This window comes from Callionymus lyra, chromosome 1 (assembly GCF_982586985.1).
Source record: "Callionymus lyra chromosome 1, fCalLyr1.hap1.1, whole genome shotgun sequence".
NCBI classification, from domain to species: Eukaryota; Metazoa; Chordata; class Actinopteri; order Syngnathiformes; family Callionymidae; genus Callionymus; species Callionymus lyra.
In genome coordinates this window covers 53507714-53533717 of record NC_141818.1, presented here as the reverse complement: position 1 = coordinate 53533717, position 26004 = coordinate 53507714, and the positions used below count along the sequence as shown (strand labels likewise).

Genomic DNA, 26004 nt, shown 5'->3' with positions numbered 1-26004 from the left:
TTCTGGTCCCTCACAATAGTTTCTGGTCCCTCACAATAGTTTCTGGTCCCTCACAATAGTTTCTGGTCCCTCACAATAGTTTCTGGTCCCTCACAATAGTTTCTGGTCCCTCACAATAGTATTTGGTCCCTCACAATAGTTTCTGGTCCCTCACAATAGTTTCTGGTCCCTCACAATAGTTTCTGGTCCCTCAAGATAGTTTCTGGTCCCTCACAATAGTATTTGGTCCCTCACAATAGTTTCTGGTCCCTCACAATAGTTTCTGGTCCCTCACAATAGTATTTGGTCCCTCACAATAGTTTCTGGTCCCTCACAATAGTCTCTGGTCCCTCACAATAGTTTCTGGTCCCTCACAATAGTTTCTGGTCCCTCACAATAGTATTTGGTCCCTCACAATAGTTTCTGGTCCCTCACAATAGTTTCTGGTCCCTCACAATAGTTTCAGGTCCCTCACAATAGTTTCTGGTCCCTCACAATAGTTTCTGGTCCCTCACAATAGTTTCTGGTCCCTCACAATAGTTTCTGGTCCCTCACAATAGTTTCTGGTCCCTCACAATAGTTTCTGGTCCCTCACAATAGTATTTGGTCCCTCACAATAGTTTCTGGTCCCTCACAATAGTTTCTGGTCCCTCACAATAGTATTTGGTCCCTCACAATAGTTTCTGGTCCCTCACAATAGTATTTGGTCCCTCACAATAGTTTCTGGTCCCTCACAATAGTTTCTGGTCCCTCACAATAGTTTCTGGTCCCTCACAATAGTATTTGGTCCCTCGCGATAGTTTCTGGTCCCTCACAATAGTTTCTGGTCCCTCACAATAGTTTCTGGTCCCTCACAATAGTATTTGGTCCCTCACAATAGTTTCTGGTCCCTCACAATAGTTTCTGGTCCCTCACAATAGTTTCTGGTCCCTCACAATAGTATTTGGTCCCTCGCGATAGTTTTTTGTCCCTCACGAAAGCTTCTGGTCCCTCACGATAGTATTTGGTCCCTCGCGATAGTTTTTTGTCCCTCACGAAAGCTTCTGGTCCCTCACAATAGTATTTGGTCCCTCGCGATAGTTTTTTGTCCCTCACGAAAGCTTCTGGTCCCTCACAATAGTTTTAGGTCCCTCACAATAGTTTCAGGTCTCTCACGATAGTTTTTTGTCCCTCACGAAAGCTTCTGGTCCCTCACGATAGTATTTGGTCCCTCGCGATTGTTTTTTGTCCCTCACGAAAGCTTCTGGTCCCTCACAATAGTTTTAGGTCCCTCACAATAGTTTTAGGTCCCTCACGATAGTTTTTTGTCCCTCACGAAAGCTTCTGGTCCCTCACGATAGTATTTGGTCCCTCACGAAAGCTTCTGGTCCCTCACAATAGTTTTAGGTCCCTCACAATAGCTTTAGGTCCCTCACAATAGTTTCAGGTCCCTCACGATAGTTTTTTGTCCCTCACGAAAGCTTCTGGTCCCTCACGATAGTATTTGGTCCCTCGCGATAGTTTTTTGTCCCTCACGAAAGCTTCTGGTCCCTCACAATAGTTTTAGGTCCCTCACAATAGTTTTAGGTCCCTCACGATAGTTTCTGGTCCCTCACAATAGTTTCTGGTCCCTCACAATAGTTTCAGGTTCCTCACAATAGTTTTAGGTCCCTCACAATAGTTTCTGGTCCCTCACAATAGTTTTAGGTCCCTCACAATAGTTTCTGGTCCCTCACAATAGTTTTAGGTCCCTCACAATAGTTTCTGGTCCCTCACAATAGTTTTAGGTCCCTCACAATAGTTTCTGGTCCCTCACAATAGTTTTAGGTCCCTCACAATAGTTTCTGGTCCCTCACAATAGTTTCTGGTCCCTCACAATAGTTTCTGGTCCCTCACAATAGTTTCTGGTCCCTCACAATAGTTTTAGGTCCCTCACAATAGTTTTAGGTCCCTCACAATAGTTTTAGGTCCCTCACGATAGTTTTTTGTCCCTCACGAAAGCTTCTGGTCCCTCACGATAGTATTTGGTCCCTCACAATAGTTTCTGGTCCCTCACAATAGTTTCTGGTCCCTCACAATAGTTTCTGGTCCCTCACAATAGTTTTAGGTCCCTCACAATAGTTTCTGGTCCCTCACAATAGTTTTAGGTCCCTCACAATAGTTTTAGGTCCCTCACAATAGTTTTAGGTCCCTCACGATAGTTTTTTGTCCCTCACGAAAGCTTCTGGTCCCTCACAATAGTTTCTGGTCCCTCACAATAGTTTTTGTCCCTCACAATAGTTTGAGTTAAAAGTTTAACTTCGAGCCTTCGAATCCAACATTTGCTCAGATTCCCATATTTCACTGGATACGAACAAACGATTAACAGGTATTTTCGACTCATGGATCATGAAATGATTGACAGACACGTGTCTGAAGTAGATTTAGTTTGTGTTAGAATTGACTTAAGAAGCTGAAAAAAAACGAAACCGGGAAACAGAAGAAATGTTAGTTTGCATCATGCGGAGAAAGAAACATTAGTTTTTGCTTCATGCAGGAAAAGTTTGACAACATTCATGGAACGGCTGAAAAAAAACTGAAAGATGAAATGAGAAGAAAAGTTTGGTGGCATCAGGCGGAGGAGGAGAGTTCATGCGTCGGATTCTACTCACTGTCCGAGGCCTTATCACCTAAAAAGGGTTCTTGCTCCATCATGTCCAGAGGGATTTTAATGCTGGGAACATTGTCAATGTAAGGATAGTCAGACTGCGGGAAACAAACAAACACAGGTCCTCAGAGCGGATCCTCTGGCAGCTGGACCAGGACCAGGACCAGTCCATGGTTGGAGATCAACGGATGTGTCGCTTACGTCTTCCACGTCGCTGTCCACGCTCCCTCTCTTCTTGTCGTCCTCCTTCTTCTTCTTGTCCTTCTCCGGGATCACATCGTCCAGGAAGCCCAGGTCATGCTGCGAGAACATGTAGTCCATCCCCTTCCTGACCGCGACCAGAGCCAGGATCTGAGGACAAGAGTCCCAGAGAGTGTTTAAAGCTGTTCTATGGATGGACACAAAAGACGTTTCTTTCGTCTCACCATCACTGGGAAGATGATGGCGGCCACCGTGGACTTGAGGATCCAGAGCAGGGCCAGACACAGGATCTGCAAGAAGGTGAAGAGGTGGACTTTCCTGAGAGGAACGTGTCTCAGGTAGACCAGGTCGGGCTGATGTTTGGCCGGCATCAGCAGCAGCTTCAGACGATCCATGAACTGGACGGAAAAATATATATTAATAATCTTCATTTTATTTGAGTCATTTTTTTACGACACCAACCTGGACACCGTTGAGCGACGCTACTCCCATGTACAAGAATACTCCGTACAGTACTGGCATCGGGATGAACTGGCGATTAAAAAAACACAGTCAACAAACATTGAAATTGTATCTTCAAGAATGTGTTGATACAAGAGCAACAATACGATGTTTTATGATGTATTGCGATTCTGTAGAAACAAGTATATATGTGTAGTATTGTCCAGTACTTGACTCTGGTGTTGTGATAGTGTAGTAACAAGTATATATGTGTAGTATTGTCCAGTACTTGACTCTGGTGTTGTGATAGTGTAGTAACAAGTATATATGTGTAGTATTGTCCAGTACTTGACTCTGGTGTTGTGATAGTGTAGTAACAAGTATATATGTGTAGTATTGTCCAGTACTTGACTCTGGTGTTGTGATAGTGTAGTAACAAGTATATATGTGTAGTATTGTCCAGTACTTGACTCTGGTGTTGTGATAGTGTAGTAACAAGTATATATGTGTAGTATTGTCCAGTACTTGACTCTGGTGCTGTGATAGTGTAGTAACAAGTATATATGTGTAGTATTGTCCAGTACTTGACTCTGGTGTTGTGATAGTGTAGTAACAAGTATATATGTGTAATATTGTCCAGTACTTGACTCTGGTGTTGTGATAGTGTAGTAACAAGTATATAGGTGTAGTATTGTCCAGTACTTGACTCTGGTGTTGTGATAGTGTAGTAACAAGTATATATGTGTAGTATTGTCCAGTACTTGACTCTGGTGTTGTGATAGTGTAGTAACAAGTATATAGGTGTAGTATTGTCCAGTACTTGACTCTGGTGTTGTGATAGTGTAGTAACAAGTATATAGGTGTAATATTGTCCAGTACTTGACTCTGGTGTTGTGATAGTGTAGTAACAAGTATATATGTGTAGTATTGTTCAGTACTTGACTCTGGTGTTGTGATAGTGTAGTAACAAGTATATAGGTGTAGTATTGTCCAGTACTTGACTCTGGTGTTGTGATAGTGTAGTAACAAGTATATATGTGTAATATTGTCCAGTACTTGACTCTGGTGTTGTGATAGTGTAGTAACAAGTATATATGTGTAATATTGTCCAGTACTTGACTCTGGTGTTGTGATAGTGTAGTAACAAGTATATATGTGTAGTATTGTCCAGTACTTGACTCTGGTGTTGTGATAGTGTAGTAACAAGTATATATGTGTAGTATTGTCCAGTACTTGACTCTGGTGTAGTGATAGTGTAGTAACAAGTATATATGTGTAGTATTGTCCAGTACTTGACTCTGGTGTTGTGATAGTGTAGTAACAAGTATATATGTGTAGTATTGTCCAGTACTTGACTCTGGTGTAGTGATAGTGTAGTAACAAGTATATATGTGTAGTATTGTCCAGTACTTGACTCTGCTGCCATCAAGCGGCCGGATGTTTAATTGCAACACAAAATTGAACCACTTGATTATCATAATATGTATAATCATTAAAAGAAATGAATTATTTTATACACAATCTATTGAAATGTAAACCATAAAATAACTATTATGAAAATAAAATGTGATTTAAAAGCAAAGACATAATAATAATTAGAAAAGAAAACTAAATCGATCCAGTGATGTTAAATATTGCTACAGTATTGTGATATATTGGTGTGTCAATATTTTCTCAAACCCCTAAAATAAACATAAAAATATAATAAATTTGCCTAAATAATCCACATTATGGTGCATATAAGTCCACATGAAACACGATCCACCTGTCAGTTCAGAAACACAGATGTCACCGACGCTACAAACACGATCATCGACATCACGACAAATGGCGTCACGCGAGTGTTTACCTTCAAAATGGGCGACATGAAGACAGACAGGCCGGTGAGCAGGAAGACAGCCACGCCTGTGACTCGCTGTTCTCTGCGAACCACAAACACAAGACGTCCTCAATGTCAGACGACAGCGACCCATGATGTTTCCAACATGCATGAGGTCAGAGTTGATGTTGACCCTCAGGTTGACGGCTTGTTGGTTCAGCTCGCAGCTGAAACATCAGGGGCGAGTGAAGCCACCAGTAATATGCACTTACAACAGTTACAATAGAGACTGATCTCCAGCACTTGTTTTTCTCGCTGCTATGACACAATTGTTTATAACCGATGATGAAATGTAAAGTTATTTCAATGATTATAAATATTCATATTTATGGCTATTAAAGTGTGAAAAAAAAAGCATATTATAAGAACCTATTCTTGAATCGATGAACAGACAGAAGAAACAAAATATATATATATATATATATATATATATATATATATATATATATATATAATCGAGACCTCAATTAGATTCTATGTTTCTATCCTTTTAGGTCTTTGTGTTACTTCCTTTGATGTATGCTGTTTGTTCCCTCTTTGAACTTTGTTCTTTCTATTTGCACATTGTTTTTTTTATTTGTGCTTCGTTATGTCTTTGCTCTTTATTCTTTATATTTGCTTTTTGTTACCTCTTTGCTCTTTTTATTTGCACCTATCTATCCATCCATCCATCCATTCATCCATCCATCCTTCCATCCATCCATTCATCCATCCATCCTTCCATCCATCCATTCATCCATCCATCCATCCATCCATCCATCCATCCATTCATCCATCCATCCATCCATCCTTCCATCCATCCATTCATCCATCCATGCCACCATCCATCCATCCATCCATCCATCCATTCATCCATCCATCATCCATCCATCCATCCATCCATCCTTCCATCCATCCATTCATCCATCCATGCCACCATCCATCCATCCTTCCATCCATCCATCCATCCATCCATCCATCCATCCATCCATCCATCCATCCATCCATCCATCCATCCATCCATCCATCCATCCATCCATCCATCCATCCATCCATCCATCCATCCATCCATCCATCCATCCATCCATCCATCCATCTCAACAATTTATTCTTGTAATCTTGACGAGGTTTTCTTTGATGGTAAAATATTCCCTTTGATCTCCAACTTTCCTAAAAAGGCTAAAAACCAGAGAAAGTGAATTTGAGATTATTTTGGAATGAAAGGAAAATTGAATTAATGTTTTTTTCTTTTTATCTATCTCGTTCAGGGGGTCAATCTCAACCGCACGAGGGCCCAACATTCTTTAGACGACTAAATCAAGATCAGAACGAAACGTATATTTAAGTCTCGTTACGATATTGTCTTTTTATCTTTGGATCCTCAAAATATCTTAATTCTTATCTTCATTGAACATCAAATCTATGTTCCTAAACACACCTTTCACTCTTCTTTGCCACACAATCTCACAACATCACGCGCGACGAGTCGACCTCTCAGTTCGACACGTTTGATTCTGTGGGTTCGGGGCGACCCGTGTTCTCACCTGACGCCCAGGAACTTGGGTTGCTCTCCGGGAGCCGACGTTTCCGTCTCCATCTTCAAGCTGTCGATGTGAGCGATGGAGATGACGGTGGCCGCGACGTACCAGGGAAGACCCATGAACGAGCAGACCACCATCAGAACCGCCACCCAGAACAGATCCAGATGGTACCCGGCTCCTTTCTGTCACCAGAACATTTTTCAAACAAGAACATTTTTAACGATACATTGTCAGATTATTGTAAAAAGATACTAAAATAGCTGAAAGCAGCTCTATGTGATTTGAAGCGGAGCGACACCAGTGGACTAAAGTGGTAGTGTTTAGACGGGAGACTACATTTCCCATGAGCACTTGCTAAACGTGGCAAAATGTCCCGGTTTATAGCAGTTGATGAATGTTGTGTTTCCAGACTTTTATTGATGAATGAAGGATGAAACTGATGAGGTCATGAATGTAATGAAATACACTATGACGGCTTTGAAAATAATATAACTTTAACTTTGTTTTTGTTTGTAAATAATATAACTTTAACTTTGTTTTTGTTTGTAAATAACATAACTTTAACTTTGTTTTTGTTTGTAAATAACATCACTTTAACTTTGTTTATGCTTCGAATGAGCTCCTTGTCATAGGTTCAGTTCAAGCTCAAGTTTTCCCTCCTGAGATCCATCCATCCATCTAGATAAAAGTTGGTGAGAACCTTCAGTTTTCCTTCGATCTTAGAAGATCACCTTTTTTACCAGAGATCAAAGGTAACATTTCTAATATGAAACTTAATCTTTTCAGGATTTGTTTATTGATAGATTCTTGTTAAATTGAGAATAAAAGTCTGTAATTAACATAAAAGTGTACATTTGTTTAGAAACCGTCTTGTGTTCCTTCACCTTCAGCTTGTGCTCCTTCCTGTTGACGATGACGGCGGTGATCTGTTGGTCCATGAAGATCAGGATGGTGACCAGCAGAGCGGGCAGAGAAGACGCCAGGTAAACCCACCAGGGGTTTCCTCCGAACGGCGGAACGAACCAACCCCGATGAGGGCTGGTCGGCTGCACAGCAGGAACATAAAAGATTCACATCGATTACTCACAGAGCCGTGGTTTATAATCCGCACCAGCGTTCGATGTTGGGCAGGATTTGAACCACAGAGAGGAAACACAAGCTCAATTAATTAGATGACTATTCACTCTAATGAGGAATACATTTACATTATTCTTAAATTACTACACAAATCAGGTTAATTTTTTTAAATAAATATTTTCACAATAAAAGAGAAGATAGACATGCAGTGTGTTTATATACAGGTAATGCTGTAATACAAATAATTATTATTATTTATATATTTTTAAATATAAAGAGTTTAAAATAAGATAAGGAAGATTTATCTATGTCAACAACTATAGTACAAGTTATCTCTGGGTCAAGGTGACCCGAAGGCCCGAAAACAAATGTGTTTGTAGTATCCCTTGTGTTATCTCAGGGTCTAGGTGAACCAGAGTCAGAGTTTCGAGCCTTCGGGTCACCTTGACCCTGAGATAAAACAAGTGTTAAAGTTCTCCTGATTTATTCACATGTTGTAAATCTTGAAGTCTTCAAAATGCAGTAGTTCATTCATCAGGACGTTGTTATGAAGTTATTACTTAATAAAGTTCTCATCTGAAATCAAACGAGATCACGGTTTAAATGAAACATTGTGACATCACTCTGGCGCAGGTGTCTCTAGAAGATCTACATCAGTGAAGAACATGTTAATAAATATATATTTATGTAAACATGGTGACATCACTCTGGCGCAGGTGTCTCTAGAAGATCTACATCAGTGAAGAACATGTTAATAAACTAAATATATATTTATGTAAACATGGTGACATCACTCTGGCGCAGGTGTCTCTAGAAGATCTACATCAGTGAAGAACATGTTAATAAACTAATTATATATTTATGTAAACATGGTGATATCACTCTGGCGCAGGTGTCTCTAGAAGATCTACATCAGTGAAGAACATGTTAATAAACTAAATATATATTTATGTAAACATGGTGACATCACTCTGGCGCAGGTGTCTCTAGAAGATCTACATCAGTGAAGAACATGTTAATAAATATATATTTATGTAAACATGGTGACATCACTCTGGTGCAGGTGTCTCTAGAAGATCTACATCAGTGAAGAACATGTTAATAAATAAATATATATTTATGTAAACATGGTGACATCACTCTGGTGCAGGTGTCTCTAGAAGATCTACATCAGTGAAGAACATGTTAATAAACTAAATATATATTTATGTAAACATGGTGACATCACTCTGGTGCAGGTGTCTCTAGAAGATCTACATCAGTGAAGAACATGTTAATAAACTAAATATATATTTATGTAAACATGGTGACATCACTCTGGCGCAGGTGTCTCTAGAAGATCTACATCAGTGAAGAACATGTTAATAAACTAAATATATATTTATGTAATCATGGTGACATCACTCTGGCGCAGGTGTCTCTAGAAGATCTACATCAGTGAAGAACATGTTAATAAACTAATATATATTTATGTAAACATGGTGACATCACTCTGGCGCAGGTGTCTCTAGAAGATCTACATCAGTGAAGAACATGTTAATAAACTAAATATATATTTATGTAAACATGGTGACATCACTCTGGCGCAGGTGTCTCTAGAAGATCTACATCAGTGAAGAACATGTTAATAAATAAATATATATTTATGTAAACATGGTGACATCACTCTGGCGCAGGTGTCTCTAGAAGATCTACATCAGTGAAGAACATGTTAATAAACTAAATATATATTTATGTAAACATGGTGACATCACTCTGGCGCAGGTGTCTCTAGAAGATCTACATCAGTGAAGAACATGTTAATAAACTAAATATATATTTATGTAAACATGGTGACATCACTCTGGCGCAGGTGTCTCTAGAAGATCTACATCAGTGAAGAACATGTTAATAAACTAAATATATATTTATGTAAACATGGTGACATCACTCTGGCGCAGGTGTCTCTAGAAGATCTACATCAGTGAAGAACATGTTAATAAACTAAATATATATTTATGTAAACATGGTGACATCACTCTGGCGCAGGTGTCTCTAGAAGATCTACATCAGTGAAGAACATGTTAATAAACTAAATATATATTTATGTAAACATGGTGACATCACTCTGGTGCAGGTGTCTCTAGAAGATCTACATCAGTGAAGAACATGTTAATAAACTAAATATATATTTATGTAAACATGGTGACATCACTCTGGCGCAGGTGTCTCTAGAAGATCTACATCAGTGAAGAACATGTTAATAAACTAATTATATATTTATGTAAACATGGTGACATCACTCTGGTGTAGGAGTCTCTAGAAGATCTACATCAGTGAAGAACATGTTAATAAACTAAATATATATTTATGTAAACATGGTGACATCACTCTGGCGCAGGTGTCTCTAGAAGATCTACATCAGTGAAGAACATGTTAATAAATATATATTTATGTAAACATGATGACATCACTCTGGTGCAGGTGTCTCTAGAAGATCTACATCAGTGAAGAACATGTTAATAAACTAAATATATATTTATGTAAACATGGTGAGATCACTCTGGTGCAGGAGTCTCTAGAAGATCTACATCAGTGAAGAACATGTTAATAAACTAAATATATATTTATGTAAACATGGTGACATCACTCTGGCGCAGGTGTCTCTAGAAGATCTACATCAGTGAAGAACATGTTAATAAACTAAATATATATTTATGTAAACATGGTGACATCACTCTGGTGCAGGTGTCTCTAGAAGATCTACATCAGTGAAGAACATGTTAATAAACTAAATATATATTTATGTAAACATGGTGACATCACTCTGGCGCAGGTGTCTCTAGAAGATCTACATCAGTGAAGAACATGTTAATAAACTAAATATATATTTATGTAAACATGACGAGAATTATTTCTGCCTTTAGGTGTTTTTCTAACGTGTACATTAAACAACAAACCTTATTTTTATTATTAGTTTTTAATGGACAAAACAGGAGTTTTAGGGGTGAGTTTGAAATTTACGTGAGTCCTTGAATGCAACTCGTGTTTTGTGACCAATCAGAGCAGAGTGGGCGTGGCTGCTCATACAAGACTTCTTCTCAGCTGAAACAGGGCGTCTTAAGTGGGCGGGGCTTAAGTGTATTTTCTAATGTAAATATCTTTATTAAATGAGGGTTTTGTACAAAAAGAAACTGATGAGTATAATAGATTATAATAGAGTATAATAGAATATAATAAAGGTCCTAGAACAATTTAAGAGACACTTAAATCGTTACATTAGGTGCCCTTTAAGGGGGCACCGACCCACCTTGAACTCGGTCGGCACGATGAGTTTGGGCGTGTCGACCCCGATGAGCATATCGATCCCACAGAAGATGAGAATGGCCAGAATGATTGCGAAGTCGCTGATGAACTTCCTGACCTGCAGCGAAAGAACAGATTTCGATGGACGGTTCGAGCACGAGCGGGTCGGAGTCGAGCAGGCGCTCACGGTCGTGGGGAAGAACTGGCTGGTCTTGAACTTCTTCAGACACATGGAGCAGGTGTAGGTGCCGAAGAACAGGATGAAGGACATGAGGGCGATGTCGGGGACGTAGTGACAAGCGTCTCCCACCAGCTCGCCGCCGTACTTGGAGCACTCGCTCAGGGAGAGGGACCCCCAGGTGGAGTTGGTGGGCTGTCGAGGAGAAGCAGGAAGTTATCGCCGGAACCTTCAGAGGGAAGTCTAGATGTCTTCGGTGACATAATCCACACTCACCAGACCGGTGTAGTTGTAGTAGAAGATTGAAACATCTTGAGCTTGATCCATGTCCGACGTGTTTGCTGCAACAGATTCAAACTAGTTGTTCCTTCTTCAAACTCACAAAAGTCCTGCGGACTCGTCGGTTACCTTGGATGGTGGGAGGCATGCAGGAACACTCGTACTGGGTCACGCCGTCGATCCTGAAGCCGGAGTTGATGGGGTAGTGGTGCGCCAGCTTGAGCATCTTCTTGAAGGCGTCGTAGATGAAGATGAAGCTGATGAGGCAGGAGAAGCCTTCCTCGGTGAAGCGGGTGAAGTACTGGACCAGGAAGCTGGCGTCGGTGGCCACCAGCACCAGGCAGAGGAACGCCGACCACAGGCCGATCCACAGTCGGAACTCCAGGTAGTCGAAGGAGTTGTCTCTGTGCGGGAGGCGCCGGTGTTAGGTTGGTGTTTCACTTTGTGTAGTTCAACTCAAAACTTCTTTTTTGTCAGTATTTATGGTATTTAGGGATTAAGTACCTTTTGTATCAAGGGACAAAATCTTTTGGCACTCTTGGTATTATTCCTTTAAAATACCTTTAAACCTGTTATTGTAAGTCTTAGTATAGTTGTTAACATTAATAATCTCTGCAGAATGATCATGTACAAATGGTTCTAATCTCTTAACAACACATTTATTTGTACTTATCATTCATTTACGTTTCAACATAAAACTTTTTACCTTTTTGTATTTGTATTTTTTGCAATCCCTCAAACATTTTCAAGTAAACTGAATCAGTGTTTTTAAATTGTATTTGCTAATAAAGAAAAAAAAAAAAACTTATTTGGCTAAATAAATGTAATGACCTATTGACTCCATCTTTCTTTTGCCAACCTTGACCTAAAGTCAAAAACTTTGGACTTTTAAAAGATTGTATTTGCTTAATATTTGACCTACAGAGCTCTAAGCTGTCGCCTGCAGTTCATACAAAACTCTGCAGCCAGAATTCTGAGCCGCTCTAGTAGAAGAACTCACATTTCTCCTTCAAACTCTTCACTGGCTGCCAGTTTCTTTCAGGATCATTTTAAAATTCTGGTTCTTACTTTCAGATCTATTCATGGTCAGACCTTCCATCAGTGATCCAGACTTACACCCCAGCTCGGGCTCTGAGCTTTTAAGTATATATTTTATTGAGTATTGTTTTGATAGTTTAAGCGCTTTGTGACCCTGGTCTGGAAAAGCGCTCTACAAATATTACTTACTTACTAATATGGTCTAAAACCTTCCTCAGAATTAGACGAAGAAAATGCTAATGTATGCTCTATTGAGAAGTAGTTAGCGCTTAATCGTTTTTTGGTCTCTGTGGACGAATGAGGCCAAAAAAATCATCTCCAGACACAAAGCACTTGATGGAGGTCATTTTGAACCAAAGAAGATTTGTGTAGCACCGTGAGAAGAACCAGGCTGGATCAAGAGACCTTTATAGATATAGATTTACATGTTGTTGTGTCTTAGGATTCCGATAAAGATTTTAAAAACGCACATTCAAACAACAAATTTCCTTTTTTTTTTTTAGAATCTTTCTGTAACAGGCTGATATCTTACCATCATTTTCTGTGTTCTACCTATAACTAGTCCCTGTGAGGCAGTGAGACCCCTCAGGAAAAGTATTTTTTCCTGGCTCTGCATTAGTTACTAACACATTTCCAGAAGTGCCTTCACTCAGTGAACAGTGACATAATAGTTATTGAATAATTTACTGTTGAGTCAGTTATGATCTGATTAACCTTTTCCGAGGTCAGTTCATCTCTAACCCTCTAGTCTTTGACCCATTTATTTGAAATCAAAGAACCATGTTTAAAGAGCGCCCCCTATCCAGCTCCGGAGACCACAGTGACGCTTCATGAAGCTTCTCATCAAATTTGCTACTTTTAAGTCGTTACGTTCGGTAACACCAGTCGATTCCTCACCGGGTTTACTATACGTACTTGCTGAAGTTGAAAAGCAGCCGTTCAAACACCAGAACCGGCCCGGTGCTGCTGAGGATGGTGAGAGGTTGACCCGCAAACAGGCAGAAAACCCCGCCTGCGATGGCCGTGCCCAGAAAACTCTCCAGCACTCCCTGAACACATCGTAAGTATGTTTTAAGTTTTCATGGTGAATGAATTTTGAATTTTTATATATTTCTGACCTGCATGTTTTCAGTCGCGTCTCCGAGAAGACCCCCGAAGGTGATGGCGTTCGTCACAGTTCCCAGATAAATAAACAAAATGGTGGACAGGGCTTGAATGTGAAACGCATCGGTGAAGTCGCTGAGGAAAAAAGGCGCTTTTCTTTTGATGTCCAGCAATAAACCGCCGCAGAACCTGTGACATATCACTGGTTAGAACCTGTCGTTCACATCAATGATTGATCCGTTCAATTCACCGTCCGGTCTTCTTCAACTCGTCTCCGGTGGCGTGTCCTCCTCCGTGTCCTCCGTCATGAGGCATGTCTCCGTTCATCTGGATGTCCACGCCGGCGTACATGTTTTTCCTGCGAGAACAATCAGTTTAATACGCTTCACTAACATCGTTTTTCATGGCGATGACGTATGAAGTCACACCGACCTTTTGTCGGGGGAGGGGAGGCTCTTCGGGGGCTCGATCCTGATGGTGGGGTCCCACTCGCCCGGGGGAAGCACGATGACCTCGTCCAGGAACTCGTCGATACCGGCCAGAAGGTCCTGGCGGTCCTTGGCTTTGTAAGCAATGTCATGGAAGATCTGGAGAGAGTTGAATGTATTTACGAGGAACAAACAGTCTCCAGATGCAGGATTTGTTTTTTGTGTATCAAATATATTTATATGTTAAATTAAATACACTTTACAATAATGTGCTGTAGAACTACAAGGTTGTCGATTCTACTTCATGACATTCTCATACTTTACCAAAGGAGGTCTAAAGAGACGAGTGACTGGATCACTAGTATTTGACTAGATCATAAGTTAGTATTACTTCACTGGATCACTAGTGTTTGACTAGATCATATGTTAGTATTACTTCACTGGATCACTAGTGTTTGACTAGATCATAAGTTAGTATTACTTCACTGGATCACTAGTGTTTGACTAGATCATAAGTTAGTATTACTTCACTGGATCACTAGTGTTTGACTAGATCATAAGTTAGTATTACTTCACTGGATCACTAGTGTTTGACTAGATCATAAGTTAGTATTACTTCACTGGATCACTAGTGTTTGACTAGATCATAAGTTAGTATTACTTCACTGGATCACTAGTGTTTGACTAGATCATAAGTTAGTATTACTTCACTGGATCACTAGTGTTTGACTAGATCATAAGTTAGTATTACTTCACTGGATCACTAGTGTTTGACTAGATCATAAGTTAGTATTACTTCACTGGATCACTAGTGTTTGACTAGATCATAAGTTAGTATTACTTCCGTGTATTTACTGAGACGCACCAAGCGCCAGAGACAAGTTGTTTCATTAAATCTATTTTTAAATGTTTATGGAATAAAATCCTTGGCAAAGATAAACTGATTTTCAATTATTTCATATTGTTGACTTTTTTGCACTTTTTTCATATCAATAATGGTCTGATCAGATCAATACAACTGTATAGTCCAGTAAATGCCCCAAAAAGAAAGTCAATGATAAAGAACTGAACGTGAAACATTTTTCCTTCAAATCCTATCAAATAGGAAACAAGTTTCCTTGCAATTCGCACAAAAACCTTCATTGTCTTTCTATATTCTATTAGAGACATAGAACCACTAAAAAATAAACACAAAATCTACTTCACAACAATAATACCTCTCGAAAAACGTGTAAAAAAAAAAAAGCAAACGTTTAACTATAAATCCCGTTTCTTACCTCATCTGACATCAGTGTTGCAATAGCACGTCCGATCTCATGGTAGGATTTGGCTTTGCCTTTGGGTCCGAGCAAGATAAATAAGAATCTGCAGGAAATACACAAATTTGTGTTTAGGTTAGGTGTTTAGGTTTAGGTTCGGTTAGGTAGAACTTTATTGATCCCTCAGGAGGTCTCCTCTGGGAAATTGTTTTTTTTTGTTTGAGATATTCTGGTCAAAATGTCATGGATTTTGAAAGTATTTTTGAAAGAATATAATTGAGGTCGGTCAAGAATCCACAGCCATCTAAACACGTTTGCCCGTATTTCACAGAGAGTTTGTTGCTAGCGTAGCCGCGGTCAAACCTGTCCCAGAAAATGACTCACCTTGTGGGAACTGGAACCTCGGTCAGGGCCCCCAACATCACAGCTTGCTGCAGACGAACAAAAGCCACAAACGGCGAGTCCAAGAAGTCCACCTCTCCCACCAGCACGTTGGAGGCCTCGGCGTCTCTGGGCAACTTCTTCATGAACTTGTTCCTCAGCTGACAAAAGAAAAGGGAACAGGTGGAGGCCTTCAAATGTTACGTTCACACCATCAAACTGTCGGTTGTGTGTGTGTCGGCTGAAAGAGCTTTTTGTCGTCCCGGACACACACTTTTCACGGTGAATCCCAAACACCCGAGGTTCCTGCTGTGTCGCAGTACTGGTTAATAACAGCTCGACGTTGATAAAGTGCTGGTTTAACGTGACGCTATTGGACCGTGTTTTGGCTCGATGTAGATATTTTTAAAAAATAAACATGTTTTTGTCGCTCAACGGGTCAACTTGGTGGTGGAACTGTAGAAGGTCAAGGAGTCGGTCACAGTTTGGCAACGACGAGTCGAGTAAGCAGCGGCTAAACCTTCCTGGCGCGAGAGTCTGCCAGTCGATCATGGAGTCAATTGGTTAAACCTGGCTCTCCAACCCATGGTGATAACTCTGTCACTAAGAAGGAGAACATGGAGTCACTGGTGACACGGTCCAGTGATTTAACCCTCGGCTCAGACGTATGACGGAGACACTGACTGCACTGGTTACTGTGATGCGCTCGTCCTTCCTGAAGTTGAATCACTACATTTGAAATAAATATTTTCACTCATAGCGTTTGATATCATCATTCCTTTGATTCAAAAATGAATTTTATAAATGTTTGTACGACTTTAAATTCAACACAAAATGTTGGTGTAAAATTCTCCAGTTCTTGTGTGAGGTCATGTGATTGTCTGCGTGCTGCATGATTGGCTGCCAGTAACCTGTAATATACTGATTATATCATTTAATTATAACATTTCAATTGAAAAATAAAGGTTCAACATTTGAAAATTTAAACAGAACATTTTTAAGTGAAAATAATAACAATAATATTTGGAGTTGGAGTATCTATAATAACAAACTTATAAATAAAACAGAGTATTTTTGTAGGATATTTTCCTATATTCTCTCTATCTATATTAACTCTACATTAACAGTTCTTAACCCTTGTGTAATCTGAGGGTCAAGGTGACCCAAAGGCCCGAAAACTATAAATGTGTTTGTGGTATCCCTTGTGTTGTCTCTGGGTCAATAACCGTTTTAAATACAAATTATAAAATTCAAGTTTAACAAAACAATTGAAAAAACGTTAAAGTTCCAACATTTGACAAATTAAAGTCAACCTTTCAAATCTTTTTGAGGGGAAATAAATACTCGCAAAATACTGAGTATAGTCATAGTTGGAGTTGAACTAGTAATGAACAATAATAACAAACTAATAAATACAACCTTAAAGAATATTTGACTATTGATATATTGTTAAACTCTAACATCAACAGTTCTTTTGTCAATTTTATCTTTATCAATTAAATAACCATTTCAATTTCAAGAATGTACACAGAAGAAGGATTGAATAATATTCTTATCTTTCTTAATGTCTCTCTACAGTTGTCGACACAAGCGATTGTATCGTATTATTGTACTTTACTCTGACAATACCCTGTCCTTTCTTTTTCCAACATTTTTGGTTTTTCAAAATTCAATTCAATCAACAAAGCTGCAATTAAATATAAACAAACACAATAAAGAATAAATGTTTTACAAGAGTGAAATAGTTCCATGAGACTCATGCTGTGTCTGAAATCTCATACTTCTCTCAGTGCACTGGTTAGTATCATCAGGATAGTGTACTAACTAGTAACTAATCCTCCACAGATAGTATGTCTCAAATCAAACTCTGCTGCTACAAACTTACACAGGGGTGAGAAATTAAAATACTTCAAGGGCCAGATTCAATTCTGTGAATCTTGTTAGGGGCCGTCAAGCAAAAAGAAAGATGAAAAAATCCCTTAAAAAAAGGACAAGTGACATTTATTAAAACTAATTAATTCAAAACATTTCTTCAATTAACTTGTAACAATTAAAAGTGTTTGAGGGATTAATATATAAAAATTACACACAAAAAGGAGGGAAGTGTTATGTGAAAATGTAAACTAATAATAAATACAAAATACGTTTGTTAATGATTTAGAACCATTTATACATGATCGTACTTTGACATTACGAGGGCCGCAGAAATACAGTCAAAGGGCCGCATGTTTGCCCAGGTCTGCACTAACAGGAAATGATGCGACAGCTTCTTCTTCTACTACTATTTAAGGATGATTTCAACCAGCTGTAGGAACACTAGCGACACCTGCTGGCAGCACGTTTGGTTTGGATCAAGAAACATATGAAAAATATGATCTGAAAAACCTCGTTTACAACGTCAACGTCACTAAGATGGAGTCGTTTAGTGTAGAAAGTGTCCATCGATCCATACTCAGTTTTGTGAGTGTTTTAGTGACAATTTAGTGTGTATGGAGCACTACACTTACATACTCAGAATTGAGACGCACTAGAACTACTAGGTTGAAGTACGGCAATATGCGATTTGAGACGCAGCTTCAGACTCACCTGTTCCTTCTCAGGCTTGTCCGATATGTCGTTGAGGCTGCTGGAGTTCAGGTTCCGGGGGGTCGTGGTGGGACTGTCTACACGAGGATGACAGACATGTGAGGTCACGGGGTCACGCAAGGGTCGTGGAGGTTGAAAGAGTTTCCCCACCAACAACCGAGGCAAAGCGACAGCCAAAGATACAAACTGCAGAACGACGGCATCTGGAGATATTTTCACGACGACACTTCTATAGATTATCGCTGAGACGACCTTTCACCCTCGTCAACTTTGCTCTTCATTCATCTCCGACTTTGATTGACACTCCTGTCAGCGTCCAATGTCGAAGGTTCTGACGGCTGACCGTGACCCGCAGGCGACCGGGAATACTACACGATGCCACCCTGGTCCTTCGCACGGTTCTACCCCTCGGCATTGTGGGTAATAAGATGCCTGTCAGTGTGATGCAGTCTTGAGGATATAAATGGTTGAACTTGAAGGATTGTTTCCCGGTGGATTGAAACATGTGCTTTGAAATAAAACTCTGTAGGATCAATGGACGTATATCAGCTCCATCACAATATTATATAGATATCTTCAAACTTCATTTAAAAATATATATTTTAATGTTACTTCTGAATAGTTGATTTTAATAATTCTATGTTGAAGGTTGAATGTGTTAAGTTTTTTAAAAAATAAATTAAAATGCATGATTTCATTTTTACACATAGAGTTTAATGTTCCAATTCCAATGATGCAAAAAAAGTTGTTGTAAATTCAATATTTTTTAATTCGTAGGCTTTTAAATTCAATATCCAAATGTCGACACTTTTATTCCAACATTAAAAACAAAAATAAACATTTAAAATGGTTGAACCGTTTAATATTTTGAGGCCAGTGATATGTTTTTATAAACATCACCGATTGAAAGAAAAACATTTTAATAAATGTTGTGATTTTACTTAAAAATGAAGATCCACTGAATTTTTAGGTTTTTTAATAACTGAATAAAATTTAGTGATTTATTTTATAAACATAGAATTTGATATTCTGATTCCAATAACGTAAAAATAAATGTTCTAAATAAAATAGTTTTTATTTCACACCCTTTTAAATTCGATAAAAAACTTCTTATTCCAACATCAATAAAAATACATATATCATTTAAATGATGAATATTCTGATGCCACTGATATACTTCCATGAGAATCACTTTTCTAACAAGAAAAAAGGTTTAAAAATCTACATTCTATGATTTAACTTCATAATGCAGATCCACAGTTACAGTTAATTTGTAAATGAACTATAGATTTAGACTTAAAACAGACGTGTTCAGCATTAATCCTGGTGTAATCGACGTGTAATTCTGTAAACTCTGACGTGGATCTGCGATGTGAACGAAAACCAGACTTACTGAGCCAGTCCATGCTGGAGCTGGTCTGACTCTGCAGGTCCTCCATGGAGATGCGACCTGACAGGCAAGTCACGGAGTTCCCGAGAGGACTGCGAGCTGTTAGTGGCGGCGAGTTGTTAGTGCGAGCAGGAAGGAAACAGCAGAAATATTGACAGCAGCAGAAGCAAAGTGAAGCCGTCAGGAAAGAACAAATCAAGACATTCAAGCAGCAAAGACGCACTTAGAAGTTCGTTCATGTTCAAGAAATGACAATGTTTTGAACAGTTGAACCATCTGTGGATGTTTTTGGATCCCATTCCAAAGATCAAGGTATTTGGGAAGATTAGCGACGTATGTTTTTGTTAATAAGTCTATTGAATTTTGTTAATGTTAAATATTATTCAATGAACACATTCATCTGTTTAAAAAAGTGTCAATCATTCATTTCCTGTCACTAACACAGAAAAGTCAGTCAGGCTTGAAAATGATTCAATTATTGCAGTGCATTATGGGAGTCCTGCTAACAGATACATTAGAAAAAGCAATTTTGAAAAATTCACTAGTCATGAATAGCTTTTTATCAACTTGGTTTCTAATCCGATCCCAATAATACGGGTCTGGGAATTGTACTCTCAACCTTGTTTGTTTAGTTTTCATCGGTTCATTCTCTGATATCTCTTAACATTTGCACGTGTAACTTTTGAGTCGTTACAATCAAATCAGATTTTTAAATCAGTGGTCAGCCGACCACCAGGGGGCGACCGTCATTAAACCACCTTAACCAACAAATAAGTAGCAGCTGTCAAATCCTCCAAGGAAATGAGTTCAATTTGCAATTGAAATAAAAAAATTGTAAATTTTTTTAGTGTAACAATTATACGTTAGTTTTTTCAATACTTAGCTTTCAATGTTATTTCGAATTTTGCACTTAGAGATGCTAACATATAAACATATTGTTTAGTTTTAAAGCATTAAAATCATGATCAATATTAAAAATGGTTGTTATATTGATGAAAACAATCCGTGGAAAACAAAATATATACATTTATATAACAGTCTTTAACTGGAAGTTGTTCCCTTGAATTAGTAAATGCTTATAACTGGTTTAATCTAATTCAATAATTTGATGTTGATTGTATGTATTTTAAACTCCATCAGGACAAAAACAATGCCTTCAATTTTACACACACCATAAGTTTGACAAACAGGCTCTAAAACCTATAATTACGGATTAAAAAACAACTTTTTCCTCATTAAACTCTTTATCTAATTTTTTTGGGGAAAGTGTGCGGAGTTGTGAGTTAGCATCTAGCTAATACTTAATGTACAATTGTTAAAAGTCAGTAGGTGGTTAGTTCCAAAGCATTTATCTCAGTGTTTTGATCCACAAAGTAGCACAAAAATGCTGATTTGGACAGATTTGGATTGATTGGGAGAAGTGACTGCACCAGACTGGCATCGGTATTACCGTTCTCCTGGTTGGAAAACAGCCTACTTGCACTGGAGACCGTCTTGCCGATGTCGGCCAGGGATCGCAGGTTGGACTTCTTGGTCTGGTGGCGATGCTTCCGTAGCAACGTGTACATGACCTTGTCCTTGAGCTCGGCTTTCAGCAGGCCGTTCTCGATCTGGTTGTCGGTGATCATCTCTGCGGAGAAGAGGGTTTTTTTGCAACGTTAGCTGTCGTGTGTCTGATGATGGGATGTTTGTTGATGTCTTACAACAGTGTTTGAAGGTTTACGAAAATGTTTGCTTCAATGGGGAAAAAGGCTCTTTGTACCGTATTGTTCGGACTATAAGACAAAATTACTATCTATTGATTTTATCAGAAATCAACAGTGCGCTTTATGTACTGACCTCGAACCTATTTAATGTGGTACACAAACCAAATGCCTAAAAACCCTTCAAAATGTTACAGTATGACGCTGGTCAGCTACTGAGGAGCACCAAGGGAGGCTATTGACTGACTACGAAACCTGGCGTAGTAATGAGGGGTAACCCATAATACTATGGTGTTGAACCTGTTAAAAGACATGATTATGAGGATCTCAATCTCAAGGCAGTAGAATAAAATGTGTCCTATGTTCCATAAATATGAATAATTGTTTTTAAATGCCAAATGAAAATGGTTATTTTTTTGCTTAATCATTTTGGCAACTTAATCGTATTTAATGGTATGTGGTGGTGATTGGTTGATGAAGCATCATGAAACAGCCGATTATTAAACGTATTGTTTCATCTATTTAGTAAAACCCAAGAGAAAGGTGCTATATAAATAGAGATTATTATTATTATTATTATTATTATTATTATTATTATAAAAGAGAGGGTCAGGGTTAAGGTTAGAGTTAGGTGTAGTGCTACGGTTAGGGCTAGGGCTAGGTCTAGGGCTAGGGCTAGGGCTAGGGCTAGGGCTAGGGCTAGGGCTAGGGCTAGGGCTAGGGCTAGGGCTAGGGCTAGGGCTACTGTGAGGGCTAAGCCTAGGACTAGGTTTAGGGCTAGGGCCAAGGCTAGGGCCAGGGCTAGGGCCAGGGCCAGGGCCAGGGCTAGGGCTAGGGCTAGGGCTAGGGCTAGGGCTAGGATGAGAGTTATTTGTACCTAAACCTATCCTTTATAATTTTGGGGTCTACTAATTCAATGACATTTTTAAGCTGAGAGTGCCATTTAATGGCCTTTCAAATGGATGACCCTGTATCATGATACCTTATCAGCTGTTTCATAAAGCTACATTAACCCTTCACTAGTTTGTGTTGTACCAAGAGTACCAACAACCATCAAAGCCAACAGAGAGTCACCATTAGACGTAAGCGCTCAACAATTGCCTCCCCGACCGTCCACACTCTGGCGAGAGGCTTTGTGTCGTTCAAATATAGCGTGGGTAAAAGGTCTGTCGTCTTTTCTAAAGAAGCGGGTCATAACCAGCTTCACTGCCTCAGGCAAGCAGCTCTTCCCGTGTGAGGTGGTGCTTTCAGGGTCCGGCTCTGCACTGCAACATCAATTACTTCGCATTTATCTCTTCGCTTTGGGAACTTTTCCCTCCTCGTGCTTCCACGATAAAGAGCCCAAAGACAAACTGACAGCAACAAAACTAACTTAAAGGTGTAACTGTAGTAATGGAATTGGACTATGCCTCCGCGAGGGAAGTTTTCTACATCATTTCCTGTTTTTCCAGAGACGTTTGCTTACTTACCGACAACCTGAGGCAAAGAGGAAGCCTCCATCTCCAGCATGATGGTGCCTTTTTCTATACACGTCCTCAGTTCAAACAGACTGTGTAAGGAGAGCGTGGCCACGTGCGGTTTACTCCAGCGCTCGCCGCCTTTCTCCACCTTCTCCTCGAACTTGATCCACCTTTAAAATCAGAGGAACATGAGACCGACCGACTTAGCGCTTATGTTACCTAATCTTAACATTAAATATAAGACAATCATGTAAGAAAGTAGGTTTTAAAAGACCCCAAGATGCACCGTTATAAATGTTCCACTGAGAGCTCACTAACCCGTGTGTTGTTTTAACCCTTTAAAATCTTGTTACTTGTACTGGCGTACATTTGTTTTATTCTTTAAGTTCAAGATAGAAACACAATTTCCAGAATCACTGCGGAAATTCAAAGGGAACTTGGAATTTATGAACGATTTTTATCACTAGTCGGACCTGAATGTTGAAGAAGAAGAAAAGGAGTTATTATATTATTTATTATTTGTTTTTAAACTGTCCAAATATACAAAAGGTGCAAATAGTTTTAGCAAAGGGACGTCAAACTCAATCAAGGGGCCAAAAATCCTTTAGACATTTAAGTTGTAGGCGGAAAAAATATATATTTATCAGTAATTATGTCTGATTTTGAAACTCTTTTTATTCTAGCTCTACTAATCTTCATTATCAACATCAGTTTAATCCTAATTGTTGATCCACACTCTAGAGTCCTGAATTCACTTAAAGTCTTTATAGGTCAACATTTCAACATTTCAACATAAACATGTTTTGAGGCAGGAAGTGTTTAGAATCGGTCACAAATAACAAGTTTAATCTATGAATAATTGACTCTGGAATTGCATATTTGTCTTTATTTTCTGGACGATTGGGTGGAAGATGAAAAATAAATCATCGATCATTTTGAGTGGCAGACATTAGAGCAGGGTTTCAGTTCCCTCTCATGAGAGTTTCTGCTGAACCAACAGTGAATGATGTGAAAACAATGAGCCTGTCTTGTTCAATAACCCCTAGCGGACAAACACAGAAGTGCTAAATACATTCAACTTTTACTTTTTGTTATTATCATTAAATATTATTTGTTTTTATTTACCACATTTTTTGAACGATAATATTATTATATAATTTTAAAAATCCTGAGCTTTGATCATATATGTTTTGACAGACAGAAGAACCCATTTTACATTGTGAAAACAATGCTTCAAGAAAACTGCAAATATGAATATATATTTTGTATGAATTAAGAACTGTATTTTCTTTTACATATATTTTAATATTTTAATTGTATTTTATAATTTTTTTAAATGTTCTTTATTCTGTATTACTTTTTTATTTTCTTAGTATTTATTTTTCTTTCATATGTTTATGAACTTAAATTAGTTTTAACAGATTCCTAATATTTTTCTTTCTTTTTTTAAATATTATTTTTCTCATTTTACCAGCAGGTCTATTATTCTTGTTCAAGGCTCCTCTTTTATTGATTATTTGTATATATAAATGTATTTTCTATCATCTCCTGTGAATAAACTAGGATGCAGAACGTCTTCAGAAGCCTTCGGACCAAGCGAGCGGTGAAGGTCGCGGGTCCAAGAACCGGCTCCTCACCTGGCCGTCTCCTTCCACTCCATCTCCTGCCCGTCCACCGACAGCAGCTCGTCCAGCTCGGTGAAGAGCTGAGGCGGCGCCGGACCGTCATCCTCCTCGCCGAGGATGAAGCGTATCCTCTCGGCCGCCGGCGAGACTGCGGACAGAGGGAAGATACTCCGGGTCACGGGCTTGCACTGGTGACCGTTGGGCAAAGGTTTGTCCTCCTGGGCTTCCTCGTCCACCTCCGGAGGAGGAGGAGGTGGAGGTGGGAGCTTCACCTCCTCCTCCTCCTCCTCCTCCTCCTTCGCTTCCTTCTCCTCGTGGTTATTATTATTGTTTGACATCTTCTCCCTGGATCAGCGACAAGTTAATATTCCCAAAAGTAGCAAAAGTTGGAAGTCCAGTGTCGGTGGCTCCCCTCTGTGACAGTGTCCCCACATCAAGCCCCCTTCTTCCTCCGGGCAGCCCCTTTAACTGTTCCAACAGGCCTCGCTATTGGCCCTCCATCCTTGGCAAAGTGCCCCGGAGCCCCTCATTGACAATTAGGAAATGCTCCACAAGCTGCTTTATTCTTCCTTCTCCCTCATTTGAATATGTGGCGAAGGATACAGAGAAGGAGAAAATTAAACTCAACTGGTTTTTAACAGGTTGTAAAAAACACTTTAACCATATATTAGCAACATCGCTGACAACATGCTAGTTTTGTTCGAGTTTCTCGAGGGAATATTGTAATATTCGTCTTGATCTGGATGATTGAACGTAAATGTACAGAACTCTGCAAAATCTACAAGCAATCGTTCTGGATTTATTTTAAATATACAACATAGATTTTCTTTAATCTTGTACTGATAAGAAGTCTTTCCGCCCCCTTATCATTATTAAACTGAAATTCTGAAAATCTATCCCACTAGGTATGATATACATAAGGTTTAAATTTCACAATACATTTTTTCATATTTGAATTTTCAAGGGGGTCTTCTGCCCCCTTCCGCCCCCTTACCATTAACAAAAGGAGTTGAAATTCTGGAAATTTCCCTTATTTATGCTAGTTAAACATTTCCCTTATTTAGCATGTTAATATATGTTATATTTCATAAAAATTGGGAGTACTTTAATTTTCACGGGGGTCTTCAGCCCTCCTTTTAAACCCTTGTAATAAACCAAACAAACTGAAATTCTGAAAATCTTTCTAGGTATGATATACATAAGGTTTAAATCTCACAATACATTTTGTCATATTTGGATTTTCAAGGGGGTCATCTGCCCCCTTCCGCCCCCTTACCATATACAGAAGAAGCTCAAATATCTCCCCTTAGTATGTGTTACATATGTTTTAAATGTGATCAACATATGGACATATTTGGATTTTCATGGGGGTCTTCAGCCCCCTGTGTGCCTGCTTACCATTAACCAAAGGAGTTAAAAAAATATGTAATTCGACTTTACTCACTATGTTTTACATATGGTTTAAATGTCATAATAAATTTGAAATATTCTAATTTTCATGGGGGCCTTTTGCCCCCCTTATAAATAACCATAGGAGTTCAAATTCAGGAAATGTCCTGCATCTG

At 39.0% G+C, this 26004-nt stretch overlaps 1 protein-coding gene across 5 annotated transcripts in view; it reads right to left on the bottom strand.

The window, feature by feature from the left end:
* The window catches only part of slc4a4a (solute carrier family 4 member 4a), a 66627-nt gene that overhangs the window by 4265 nt on the left and 36358 nt on the right, over positions 1-26004 (bottom strand). For 2 of the 5 annotated variants that reach the window (XM_087812979.1, XM_087812962.1), the window contains 22 exons: positions 24452-24587; positions 22824-22984; positions 21102-21281; positions 19655-19750; positions 18262-18338; positions 15679-15836; positions 15313-15400; positions 14040-14194; positions 13858-13965; positions 13622-13796; positions 13419-13552; positions 11595-11869; positions 11463-11527; positions 11196-11381; positions 11013-11126; positions 7531-7692; positions 6650-6828; positions 5097-5169; positions 3269-3337; positions 3031-3204; positions 2807-2956; positions 2610-2703 (listed from right to left, as the gene is read on the bottom strand). In XM_087812979.1, coding sequence (XP_087669105.1) covers positions 2610-2703; positions 2807-2956; positions 3031-3204; positions 3269-3337; positions 5097-5169; positions 6650-6828; positions 7531-7692; positions 11013-11126; positions 11196-11381; positions 11463-11527; positions 11595-11869; positions 13419-13552; positions 13622-13796; positions 13858-13965; positions 14040-14194; positions 15313-15400; positions 15679-15836; positions 18262-18338; positions 19655-19750; positions 21102-21281; positions 22824-22984; positions 24452-24587 — 3009 coding nt within the window. The remainder of the gene's footprint in view (positions 1-2609; positions 2704-2806; positions 2957-3030; positions 3205-3268; positions 3338-5096; positions 5170-6649; positions 6829-7530; positions 7693-11012; positions 11127-11195; positions 11382-11462; positions 11528-11594; positions 11870-13418; positions 13553-13621; positions 13797-13857; positions 13966-14039; positions 14195-15312; positions 15401-15678; positions 15837-18261; positions 18339-19654; positions 19751-21101; positions 21282-22823; positions 22985-24451; positions 24588-26004) is intronic. The other 3 variants (XM_087812996.1, XM_087812971.1, XM_087812987.1) reach the window with 3 other exon arrangements.